At 39.3% G+C, this 13426-nt stretch overlaps 1 protein-coding gene across 10 annotated transcripts in view; it reads right to left on the reverse strand.

Annotated features, from left to right (window-relative positions):
- The window catches only part of PATJ (PATJ crumbs cell polarity complex component), a 215053-nt gene that overhangs the window by 64735 nt on the left and 136892 nt on the right, over positions 1–13426 (reverse strand). For all 10 annotated transcript variants that reach the window (XM_050961967.1, XM_050961959.1, XM_050961963.1 and 7 more), the window contains 2 exons: positions 12252–12343; positions 1397–1469 (listed from right to left, as the gene is read on the reverse strand). In XM_050961967.1, coding sequence (XP_050817924.1) covers positions 1397–1469; positions 12252–12343 — 165 coding nt within the window. The remainder of the gene's footprint in view (positions 1–1396; positions 1470–12251; positions 12344–13426) is intronic.

The raw sequence follows: 13426 nt of genomic DNA on the forward strand, positions 1-13426 counted from the left end.
CTGCACAGCATAATAGCATTTGAACTACATCATGGATGTACAATGGCTTAAACATTACTGTAACTTGAAAACTGCAAAAAAGCATGCTCCAGAAGTTCCAACTAACATTGCAAAGCATGAGCTAAGGCTGTATGATTGTAATAATGCTTATTAAAATATCAAAAAGCAAATGTACCAATGACCAGAATTTAACAATTCAAGGCTAAACCTAGCCCCAATTGACTCATAAAACATGCTTTGCTTTATTAGCTCAAGAAGATATAGAATTAATAAGCAGCAGCAAGGCTAGCCATGTGCTATATCTACAAGTAAGTACCATATTTCTCAGTTATATTATTATGATGAGACATCAAATTGATAACGATGTGGTAACATTCCAGATTGCATTGCGTAGTAAGCACACTGCATTCATAAAACTCAAAAAGGATAAAAAAAGAGTCACATTAGGCCTGATGCAACAACCATAATATAGAACAGCACTGTCACACTGAGGAAGCTCTTACTGTTGGAGGAGAATAAACAGAAACATCCATAATGCTTTTAGTTGCTAAGATGCATATTATGATACTAGACACTAAAACTCCATGTTAATACATCAGATATACTAACATACTGTCATTTCTGCTACAGAAATGTAGTATGTAGTATGGCTGTAAATCGTATACCTAGTCTAATAGCTAGGTCACAGGACTGGGAATCAGGAGACCTGGGTTCTATTCCTGGTCATGCCAAACAGACAAGTTATTTCACCGTGCCTGTTTCCCCTTGAGTATCTTGGCTATCTAGATTGAAAGCTTTTAGGAGCTGGGATGATCTTTCACCATGTGACTGTATGATGCTTAGTGCAACAGGGCCCTCAATCATTGTTGGGACCTACCTCTCTATGGTAATGCAAATAATAAATATGGAAATAGTTCTATTGCTTTCAGTGGGCAATGGTCAGGCCTTTAATGTTTATTTTCTAAATTCAGCTACTTGGATTTACTCCTAATGCCTCTGACGGAATCAAAACCTCGTGGGACGTCTTGGCCTTCACTTACAAGATGTCTCCCTGCATGTCTCCCACTGAAAATGCCAGTTTCTTCCTGGGAGGACTCTCCAGGCAATACCTCCCCAAAACTTTCAACCCTCTCAAAAATAATCGTGACAGGAGACAGCAAGGCTTTCGTTCATTGATTTATTTTCCTGCTGTATCACAGTAACTAAAACAATATCTTGTCACCTAGCACCATGCCAATTGTTTCATTTAAAAAGAGAGGGGAAAGAGACACATTTGGTCCAGTTCCTACCTAATGCACATTAGCTTTCAGGATTAATCAGACAAGGTGTTTGAATGTATATTGTACTAATTATGATTAATCTAATTTAGTAAGCCCTAATCAAAAAAAAATCTTACCTCAATAGAAGACTGGGAACTGGAAGGTAATGGGAAAGGAGTAACAGCCATTTGGTTAACTGCATCTCCATTTCTATGAAACATCAAAAGAGGCAGAATCAGTTTATTACACATTCAGACACAAAGGTTAAACTATATATTGAGCTGGTCCTTGCCTCATGTATTATGATTCTTTTAGGTACAGTTTATTAGTAAAATATTTATCTTATGTAAAAACATTAGAAACCTAGAAAGGCACACTTTTCACTTTTGTTTGCATCCCCTATTAGTTAATATATGATCATAGCATGTCACCTTGGAAATAATTTAATTTATGTTCAATAGAGAGTTTTAGCAATTCAATAGTACTAGAGAACAATAAATGGGAAATGAAAATACAACCTTTAAAACACATTTTGCATGGGTATTTCTTTCCCTGCTCATAAAAACATTTCAAAATCTCTTCAGGAATGGGTTCCTAGTACCTACCCATGGTATGTCTAATGCACTCACCTATCAGGCATATAGGTATCATTATTGTATCTACTACGTGTGATAGTAAAATAGCTTTTTTTTTTCAGTTCATATTTGCTGTATACATTTCTGAAAATCTGAAACATAAACTTAGCATGATTTTAATGAGTGGTGGGGAATCAGTTAATATAAAACACTAAATCCATTATGTATTAATGCACTGTTACTCAAAATAATATTTAAATAATACTTTGAAGTATCTTTTCCCTTTTGGATGACTATGTGCTCCTAAAACAACTGACTACTTTGTGACTATCAAAGATGTTTTTATGGAAGGCTGACAGATATTCATGCTGCCCTGCTAGAAGATGTCTTGCGTGACATTCAAAATTGATTGAAGAAATTAGGTAAACATCTTTGCGATCTTAAAACATAACCAAGGAGACTGCAGCTAATGTTGTTATATTGTTTTAAAGAAGTATCTGATGTACAGAAAAAAAGGGAGATTTCACGTTTTGCTTTTAAGAAGCTATACAAATGAATCAACAACAAAAATGTTTTTTTCATTTATATTGCACCAGTGCAGAGAGGCTCCAAACGAGATTAGGACCCCATTATGCTAGGTGCTCCATAACCGTAGCCTGTAAGCTCATTGGGACAGGGACTGTTTAAATAGACAAGACAGACAAAAGGAAACATCATCATTCCCACTTTGCAGACAGAGGATTGAGATTACGTGACATGACCAAGGTCAGACAAGAAATCTGTGGTAGCTCCAGGAACTGAACCCAGATCTCCCATGTTCCAGTGTCTTAAATACAAGATTTTCTATCCTTTAATTATAGAAATAAGACATTAGACAAATGTACATTATAAAATCACTTTTAAAATGTAAAAGTCTCGAAGAAAAACATGGATATGGTTTATCAATTATCCCTCAAAGTGTTAAACATGTAAATCCAGGATAGCCCGATTACTCAGACAGAAAGACAACGCTAGATCGATACCCAGCAGAAGATGGTGAATGCAATCATAAGCATTTGAACTGATAAATCCTACTTGCAAAGACTGATGAATTTATTTACTTCATCTTCAAACAAGCAGCCATGCTGTTCAAAAAAATTGTCTCAATAGTGTTCATAATCCTTCACTTTTAGACTCTCTCAGCGTCTCCTTCTGGCCCTCCTCAAAGCTTCGCAGCATTCAGAAAATATGCTAATATCTGTGCTCCAATGACCAGTGTCACCAACCCATGCATGCAGAGGCCATGCCAGAAATCTGACGTAATGACCAGAATGAGATTTTCTTTTCATCTTCAAATCATGATTTCCAAGCATGTATTACCGTACCGGTACAGCACATTAGGCAAGGACATTTCTTCCTGCTTTTGTTTTCACAATGGTACACTGCAATTACACGGCAGTTCTCACATATGAGAATTATCAGCAAATCTAAGATGTCTAAAAAACCTAGCAATTTTTGCCTACTGTTAATTCAGCTTATACAGCTTTTTTCCCCCCACCAGCAATGGACAAAGTCTTACATAAGCACTAATAGCATAACGGTAGCATAACCTACAGCTCATGATGCAAAATGTATAGCCTGATGGTAATGCATACATCTTAATCTTTGTGAGAAATGCTGTTATAATTCTAAAACACTGCCAAACATAAATCTTAATATCAATGTTTTTAAATTGTTTTTACTTACATAAAATAGTTTCTACTGAACTTACATACACCATCATCAGGTTTAAAAATGTATGTCATTTTAAACGGATGGTAATTTGTATTCCATATAATAAAAAATTACAATAATTCCTGGGGGGAAAAACAGGGTTGCAAAAAGTCACAATTTGTAATCTATCCCTGTTGTAATCGTACAATTCAAACACTTCAATATTTCTTCAACAGAGACTGCTTCAAAGCAGATTCAGAGTGGGAGCATATTTTAAAATCACAGTGGTAATAATAAATTGCTTTTTGCGCTCCACTCCCAGAAATTTCCTTGATTAAAACAGGAATTTATTTAAAATTAAAATGAATTATCGTCTTTTGATGTTGGAGCAGATGCTTAGTGGTCTGAGCATCACGTCTGAATTGCAGCGGTTGCAAGTGAAAATTCAGCACGTGCCATTTGTTACTACGGTTACCACTAAGAAACCTGTTCTAAGATACTATTTCATGCAAAATATTACCCAGCATCAATTTGTGCATAGATTTCCTGGAAGCATATGTTCACATCTCATCAGGATCGACACAGTCCTTCATTTTTTCAAGGTCAAAGCAACTTTCATGCAATTTACACACTATGCTCATCTTGCCGATATAACTTTAAAAACTAAATGTCTCTCCATTTTGCAAGGATGTTAAACATCCCATAATTTTACACCACTGTCCTTATTCCAACTCTCCTCCATAGTTTGTGTACGATACTGCGTGCATATCGTCCACCTGACTGTTGTACTCACACCAAAGACGTGTCTGCATTTCAGCAGTGTTGTATGTCTATATGATGAGAAGTACTTTGGGATGGAAGGCTACCCATGTTTTCACTTTAGTGAGAGAGAAAAAAGTGCTGACTGATTATGTCAATAGCAGTCACTATCTCATAGTGCTGAAGCAATAAGAAACTCAGTTAGTGCAAACGATCAAGGCAAGCAGGACTAAAGCCAATGCATAAGTGGCAGAAAGCTTGCACTTTTGGCAAGGCCTGCCCACCCAGTTCTCTCCCACATTCCTGTTTGAGCAAGTTACCATACTTCCCTCCTCTTCACCACACTAAGGCTATGGCTACACTTGAAATTTCAAAGCACTGCCGTGGCAGCGGTTTGAAGTGTGAGTGTGGTCAGAGTGCCAGCGCTGGGAGAGAGCTCTCTCAGCACTGCACGTAAACCACATCCTCTACGGGTGTAGCTTGCAGCGCTGGGAGCCGCGCTCCCATCGCTGCGGCACTGATTACACTGAGGCTTTACAGCGCTGTATCTTGCAGCGCTCAGGGGGGTGTTTTTTCACACCGCTGAGCGCGAAAGTTGCAGGGCTGTAAAGCACCTGTGTAGCCAAGGCCTAAGTATAAACCATTAGACATGCCTCTCCCTCCACTCCCTAACAGGAAGCAAATTTGTGTATACACACACACACACAAATAGCAAAGAGTCACTGCAGGGACAGTTGTTAGACAGAAGTGGTCGGGCTGATAGAGGGGCATATTGCTTCTAACAACTCTCTCTACAGTGACTTTTTGCTATTATGCATCAGCTTGAAAGATTTTTTCCTACCAACGCTGGGAATGCCCTCATCTTTCCTCCTTTTTTTTTTTTTTCAGTCTACACTTATCTAGCTGTTTATTTTATGACAATCATTTAAAATGAACATTTAATCTGTGCTGCAGAGTAGGCTGGATCATTGCAATCTTAAAAATAAGAGAATGAATGTCTTAACTTCCTGGACATATGGACTTCCTCATATATAAGTACCAAAACAGGAGAAGACTAGAAGGAAGTTAAACAAAATATGGGGGAATGGGAGAACTTCAGACCTGGAAATAAAGTGTTTGGCATCAGCCCATTTTTGATCTTTTCTTGAAAGCAAAGCCCGACAGAATCTCTCAAAAAATACCTTAAAATATTTTTGATATCAGAGTAAAATTTCCACTACTCTTCCAGATTACTGCCAAGTAACATTTCAAAATTTGTCTGGCAAACTGTACCCATCGGGGGCTAAGGCTGGGTATTTCAAAAAAGCCTTAGGAAACTAGCGGCTTTGTTCTTACTGAATTTCCAATGGGATTTGAGCACCTCTCTCTTCTAGGCTCCTTTGAAAATCCCAGCCAAGATAGTTATTGTTTCCAGTACTTGGGATTCACAAAAACAAGCCCCACGTGCCACACTAGCTAGAAAACAGCACTGCCTACCACTCAATATGGTACAATGTTATTTAAGATAAACTAGAGGCTATGCTTGAATTGAGCTCTGCTTCCCAAAAAGATTGTACTTTCTTTTTACAATGTTCAGGTGATTTTTTAGAAAAAAAAACAAAAAAACAACAAACTATGTTTACAGGCTGAATGTCTTCCAGTTTGTTATTGGAGAAAGCCAAGCAACAGCAACATGTGCTAATCTAAATTAAAACCACAGTGATAATTCAGCTATAAACTTTTCATATACTATTACAAGTTTATGTAACTAACTAACAAGGCTGTTGGGAAACAGCACTGTATCAAGATCTGTGTTTTGGAGTTTGGCCAGAAACAACTGTTTTAAACGACCACTGTCAACTTTATAGAGGAAAAGATCACAAATTGGCATGAAAAACTTTCTAATACAATGGGACTTCTATGTTCCTCATTGCAATTACAGCAAAACAGCAAAAGTTTCGGGAAGGGGAAGTAACGCTGTTTTTAACACTATCTGGAGGTGAGAAAGTATCAGACAAGTTTTTCATACTACACATTAGTTTTTGAGCTGGGATTTGTTTCTTGGTAGAAATGGAAAGGCTGAAGACACCTTGTATTTCTTCTATAGTCATGACCGGCTCATCCAACCCTATAAAGTACAAGCAATAAAATGTCCAAGCCCTTCATCTCATTTTACAACCCATTCACTCTTACCTACTGGACCCGGAGGGATCCATTATGCCTCATTTCTGTGGTTGGTTCTTTAGGTGATATCAGCACCAGTTAGGGTGACCAGATGTCCTGATTTTATAGGGACAGTTCTGATTTTTTGGGTCTTTTTCTTATATATTACCTTCTACCCCGTCCCAATTTTTCACACTTCCTGTCTGGTCATCCTCGCACCAGTGCACAGAGTTCTTCTTGCCACGAGGACTGACCACTGCAGTGTGAGATATGAGACTTTCCAGTGCCTTTCATGGTGGGCTAACTGAAAGCACGGTGTTAGATTCTTGTTGCTGAGAGTGAATGGGGTGTAAAAGGAGACAAAGAGCTTGTTAGTTTCAGCAGCTCTGGGTTGGCTCTACATAACCCAATTCCAGGGTAAGGAAAGCTCACAGCTAAGGACCGCATTGGAAAGTCAAACACTATCCACTATTGCTGCTGCTTTTACTTGAGTTTATTATACTGGATGAATCACTATTCTTGGGGCTGTTGATTCTCATCACCAGTATAATATACCAATCTATAGGGTCCCATATGACATCCAACTGGAGAACAGGCCAGTTCATCTGCTTTGAAGTTCTTATTCTGTGCAACTTAAAGTTTGATCACTTCAGTTATTTAGTTCTGACTTTCTGGTACAATAGGGTAAGGTGGAGCTGTACCAGAAACTCCTTAACAAGAGAAACTTTATAGATAAAATTCTTTGCTATCTGTGGGTGGCTCATCCCCAGTTTTCAACCATAATAAATGCAACACTCTGCTCTCTCCAGATCCTTAATGTTGAGAGGGACACAGCTGAAGTCATCCAAGCAGCAAACCCAACAGCACAGCTTGCAGTCATTAATACTGTCACAGCTTGCATTTTTAGCTGGAAAAGCTGTTGTATGTGCAGACAGAAAAGATGCATTGAGACTCAAGATGTCTATTTCTCTTCAATCTCAATATGGCTAGAAACGAGGTGTATGAGTTAGCTGTGTTTCAATATTTTCATTGAGATATTATAGGGAAGAGATTTAAGAAAAAGCCTTTAAAAGAAGTGAGCAAACAAGCTTCAAAGGCCTGTTAAATTGAACCATTTCTGGGGCTGACAGAATTTGGAAGCTGTGTCATCACATGAAAAAATAGCGGATACACATACAAACTGAGACACAATCACATACCAAAGTGTTTACAGTCTAAGTAAGAAAAGATGAACAACCAAGTAGAAGAGGGAGGGACATGGGAATATTTTTTAATAAGAAGATAGAGAAGGGGGTTTCAGGAAATATAATGATGATGATTGGGCCCAGAACAGTTTATATTAAATAGCTTATGGTTTCTCGTATAATACAGGCTAACTAGACTTCGAGCCTGTAACATTTGTTTTTTGGGCGATTTTGAAATACACTTTTGCAGCTTATTTGGTTTACATGCAGGGTGAGTGTACATCTAGACACAGTGAGTTTGTGGCTGTTGTCCCCCCTCTTTTACTGCCTACTCATTGCAGCTGCTGCTCTGATTGCTAATAACACTTTCCCCGGGAGAGTCTTTCCATTAATATTTGAAAGGGTGCTCAGGTCAAGCAGATAGATACACCCATTGTCAGTGCACCATAATATAATGCAGGTAGCAGTGACAAGACACTTGTTCTGCTGAAGTCTAAAAGACATTACATGTGTTTACAACTTAGAAAACAACTTTTAAAATGACACCTTTTCAAGCCCAAAAGACAGTAACAGAAACAAATTCAATAGCTACAGCATTTCCCAATTCAGTACATGTAGCTGAGAAACTTATTTTTAAAAAGAGGCTCTTCTCATTCAAAAAAGGAAGATTTAGGCAAGCACTTCTACTGCCTTTATATAGATGAATATCTCTTAAATGCAGCAGAGAGTCCTGTGGCACCTTCTATAAGTTGCCACAGGACTCTTTGCTGCTTTTACAGATCCAGACTAACATGGATACCCTTCTGATACTATCTCTTAAATATGATCCAAAACTCGTGCTAGAAATTTTCATATTCAAACTGACTCTGCAGCAAGTGAGATACCTTTATCAGGAGCCTTGTGATTTTTTTAATTACAGAAAGTTAAAAGAAAAGTATGTTTGATCAATGCAGTGTGGCGGATTTCGCAAGCAATCTGCTCTTCTGAGACACGGCCTGACAGTCAGCACTAAATCTAGTTCTGGGGTTCAGTTTCATATGTTCTGCTTCAGCCTCTGGAGCTTTCACACCAGACACACATTCCACATGCAATTAACTAATGGAGAGTGAGTTGTTGTACATGACATTTAATTTTCAATAGCTAGGGAAGGTTACACAGGAGCTGCAGGCAAAGTCATTAATCTCCCCTGAATCCTCTGGATTGCCAAGTACAGCAACTCATTCTTCATTGCACTAACTCAGCTCTTCCATTATATTTGTGTATACTGCGCCTCAAAGACAGATGTGTGAGTATAAACACACACAATTGTGTTTATACATCAATTATAACATGTATTTATGAATAAATTATAGGATATGCCACAAATATATATGGGTTAGAAGTCCATATAATCAATTGGTATGGGCATAATTAAACGAGGCAAGCCACAACTAGACTAGACACATTTGTCCTAAGTTAATCATTCCTGAGTATTAAAGTGTATACAGCCAGAACTGTGTGCAAGGGACAGTCCTCACTCTAATGATATGAGCAGAATCCCTCCTCCTCACAAATTATAACAATGGCAGCTCTAATTAGGCTCAGACTATGGTGGAGGAAGTTAGGATGTCTTAATACATTTACAGAAAGAATAACACAGAGAATGTTTTCCTGCTTAGAATAGAAGTATATCTGGTCAGAAGTTTTCCAGTGGAGCATTTTTCTGTCAGAGAATGTTGATTTGGCAAAAATCAAAAGGTTCCACAGGAATGTGTTGATTTTGATAAATCTTTTGAGGGAAACCGGGCAGGTTTCACTGGTTTCTTGACAGCTTCTTTGTACACCTCCCCAGTTCCTTGGCAACCTGGGCTTAATGGCTGCTGGAGAGGCTGGGACCAGAAATTTTTGAAAAACTGCATCTCGGTCCTTCCAAAAAGAATGTTTTTTAAAATGTCCCTCCCGGCGAAAATCTCACATATCTCACTGTTCGGTCTGATTTGGACTCTTCCCCCCACCACCTCTCCATAATGAAAGTGTTTCTGCAGGATAGAAATTTCAGCTCCTAAGCAGATCTAAACATAAAAAATACACCCATCTTTGATCCTTAGGAACTGAAAGATACATGCAACGGTCCTTGGTGCATTGCAGTATCTCATTCCCTCCCCTACATAACCACCACAAAGATGGCCTTGTTCCCTCCTTGAGTCCAATTTGCCGCATCCCTCTTTAAAAATGAGCCCATCCCAAGCTTTCTAGCCCCATCAAAAGCCACTCAGAAGAAATCACTTCCCAAATCAAGCAAGAAACCTCATACTCCCCCACCTGCCTACTCTCCCCAGACTAACACGGCTACCCCTCTGATACTCTCCCCAAGAGGTTCTTCAAGACTGAACTTTTCTGGGTTTCATGAAGAGTTCTCTTTATTTCTAACAGTGAAGTCAGCTGCTTAATCCGTTCTGAGAGCTGGCTGGAACTCATCGCAGACAGCCTAACCTGGCCTTTCCTCCCAGTGGCCAAACCCATCCTCCTCCAGCATCCCTTTGTGGCCTATATATGTAAACCCTAGAAATTAGCCATTGTGCATGGGAACTGGTTAGTTTTCTATGGGTTTGTAGCAGGCCAAGTTAAACCAAGGAATCCTACAGAAGCTACAAGGAGTGATTTCAAGAGAAAGAGCATTTCCCTCTATTCAGCATTGGTGAGGCCTCATCTGGAGTACTGTGTCCAGTTTTGGGACCCACACTACAAGAAGCATGTGGAAAAACTGGAAAGAGTCCAGCGGAGGGCAACAAAAATGATTAGGGGGCTGGAGCACATGACTTATGAGGAGAGGCTGAGGGAATGGGGATTAATTTAGTCTGCAGAAGAGAAGAATGAGGAGGGATTTGATAGCTGCTTTTAACTACCTTAAAGAGGGTTCCAAAGAGGCTGGATCTAGACTGTTCTCAGCGGTAGCAGGTGATAGAAAAAGGAGTAATGGTCTCAAGTAGCAGTGGGGAAGGTTTAGGTTGGATATTAGGAAACACTTTTTCACTAGGAAGATGGTGAAGCACTGGAATGGGTTACCTAGGGAGCTTGTAGAATCTCCTTCCTTAGAGGTTTTTAAGGTCAGGCTTGACAAAGTCCTGGCTGAGATGATTTAGTTGGGGATTGGTTCTGCTTTGAGCTGGGGATTGGTTCTGCTTTGAGCTGGGGATTGGACTAGATGGCCTCCTGAGGTCCCTTCTAACCCTTATATTCTATAATTCTACAATATCCCTCCCCAGATTAAGTCACAGGCATGTGCATACGCAACATAAACATTTGACAACACCAGAATCCTAGCATTATTTTTTTTAAAGTTTCTAGACCCGATGGCTGCGAAAGAAAGCATGAAACCATGAATGATGCAATGATGCCTGTGTTTTCAGGCAGCTTGAAACCAGAGCTCTAAGACAATGGCTCTCAAACTTTTTTACTGGTGACCCCTTTCACATAGCAAGTCTCTGAGTGCGACCCTCCCCATATAAATTAAAAACACTTTTTTATATATTTAACACCATTATAAATGCTGGAGGCAAAGCAGGGTTTGGGGTGGAGACTAACAGCTTGCGACCCCCCATGTAATAACCTTGCAACCCCCAGTTTGAGAACCCCTGCTCTAAGAGGTGTCAACTGCCCCCTGCATCTCTCAGACTTCCACAAAGTTATTGTTAAGGAACTGCTGAGGTTGGTGACATCATCTGCAGTAACATCACCAAAGCGTGGAACCACGGGGAGGAGTTGGTCAGGGTGACATTTGGAGAGTGGATCTTGAGAAGGGAGATCTGGGAAGGTTGACAGGGCAGTCACAGGGAACAGAGAGTTGGAGGGTCAGACAGAAGGTCTAGATAGACTTCCCTGGAGAGGGTGGCTCACTTAATAAGGGTTGGCACACCTCTGAGGAAGAAATCTGAAGAGAGCTCAGCTTGGTGTCCCTAGCCCCCAGAAGCTTCCCATATAGGTAGATTGCGGCAGGCTTTGCAGGGCAGAGTTTCTCAGAGAACATGATGGACTCGCAGGTCCTGGCACAGTATGTATGTATATTTGTAAATAATTAAGACACTCAAGGTAGAGTTACATAGATCTGGTAAGATGAGCAGTTACTGTGTTTAAATCTATTTCTTTAATGCTTCGAATTTCATGTTAGATTATAGTTGTCCTTAGTGTAATAAATAAGATGCTTTGTTTTCACTAACTCTAAGACTAAGCCTGATATGTGCTACTAAATTATTTAGGTACCTAACTGCTACTTCTCGAAGTGACGCTATATAATAATTACCACATACTAGAGTGTATCTCTGGGTTTCCAGGTCCTAGGGAGAAACGATTACACCTTTTAACTGTAAATCTAAAAGAGACAAGGAGTGAATATTTGGTGCGCATAATGGTGGCAGCAAAGGTACCAGATAAGCAGTCACTAAGCATCTGTGTCAGCTGTTCACCAGAGGGTGAGCAGGCCATCACAATTATCCTTGGAAAGATATTTTAAAAAACATTACAGAGATCTTCTCAACAATGCTCAGAAAGAAAAATATTACTTTGTTTCAAAGGGACTTGAAGGGGATCAGCATCTCTGAAAATGAGGCTATTAATGTATGGGCTCAACTACAACTAGATGTTGAGATGAGAACTGGTCTTACCGTATGAAAACCAACTTGACCTTTGACGGAGCAGTCTTAATTATTGCAGAGGCATTTTGGTGGCTTCTTCCATACAATATCTGATTGTTTATCTGTTAAAAAAAATGAGGGGAAAAATGGTTTATGTACAAATGTATTTAATTAAAACTAAAGCTAAATATGTATTGTTTTGAACTTAATTCTAGTGCATAATCCAACACTTCAAAGATGATGACAGGCTAAAAAGGAAGATGAAGCAAGAGACAGAAAATGAGGGGTGCATGAAATACAAATCCCATTGCCTATGAGGATCTTACAAAATAGGCAAACCAGCATCGCACTTTGCATTATTTTTACTTTCCTTTTAGTAAGACACATCAGTTTGCCAGAAGAGGTTTCAAGCACAAATGCACTGCGGTAAGATAGTGTATGAAGGAGCATACAGGAGAAAGTAAACAACGCTAATCTCTGTCAGTGCACTCACTCGAAATTCAATTTTGATTTGGACAGTCCAGGCTATTATCCTGCCATCGGTTCATGTACAGGAGAAGGGCAGGATGTGATACTGAATTCAGAGGTAACACTTTATAATACTAATCTAGCTTTTCTATCATTTCTCTTATGGAAAAAATAGATATTGAATTTATTTGAAGAATATCCTATTTTTCCATCATGGATTTCAAGATAGACCATGAAGCTGTAGCTTTAAGACTGAGAAAAATGTTAATTTTCAACAGTTTAGTCACTCTTATTTTCAAAGCAGTATATATATTTTATATTGAGTTAATATTGCCAAGCTCAAAGTATTGCAGGAGAGCTGTAAAATGATTAACATGTTGCATAATGCTTAATACAAGAAATGAGCAGCTTCATACTTAATTAAAGCAGCAAAGAATCCTGTGGCACCTTATAGACTAACAGACGTTTTGGAGCATGAGCTTTCGTGGGTGAATACCCACTTCCTCAGATGCATGTAATGGAAATATCCAGGGGCAGGTATATATATGTGAGCTAGCAAGCAAGCTAGAGATAACGAGGTCAGTTCAATCAGGGAGGATGAGGCCCTGTTCTAGCAGTTGAGGTGTGAAAACCAAGAGAGGAGAAACTGGTTCTTGCCAATTACAGAACCAGTTTCTCCTCTCTTGGTTTTCACACCTCAACTGCTAGAACAGGGCCTCATCCTCCCTGATTGAACT

The sequence above is a fragment of the Gopherus flavomarginatus genome, chromosome 7 (assembly GCF_025201925.1).
Source record: "Gopherus flavomarginatus isolate rGopFla2 chromosome 7, rGopFla2.mat.asm, whole genome shotgun sequence".
Taxonomy (NCBI): domain Eukaryota; kingdom Metazoa; phylum Chordata; order Testudines; family Testudinidae; genus Gopherus; species Gopherus flavomarginatus.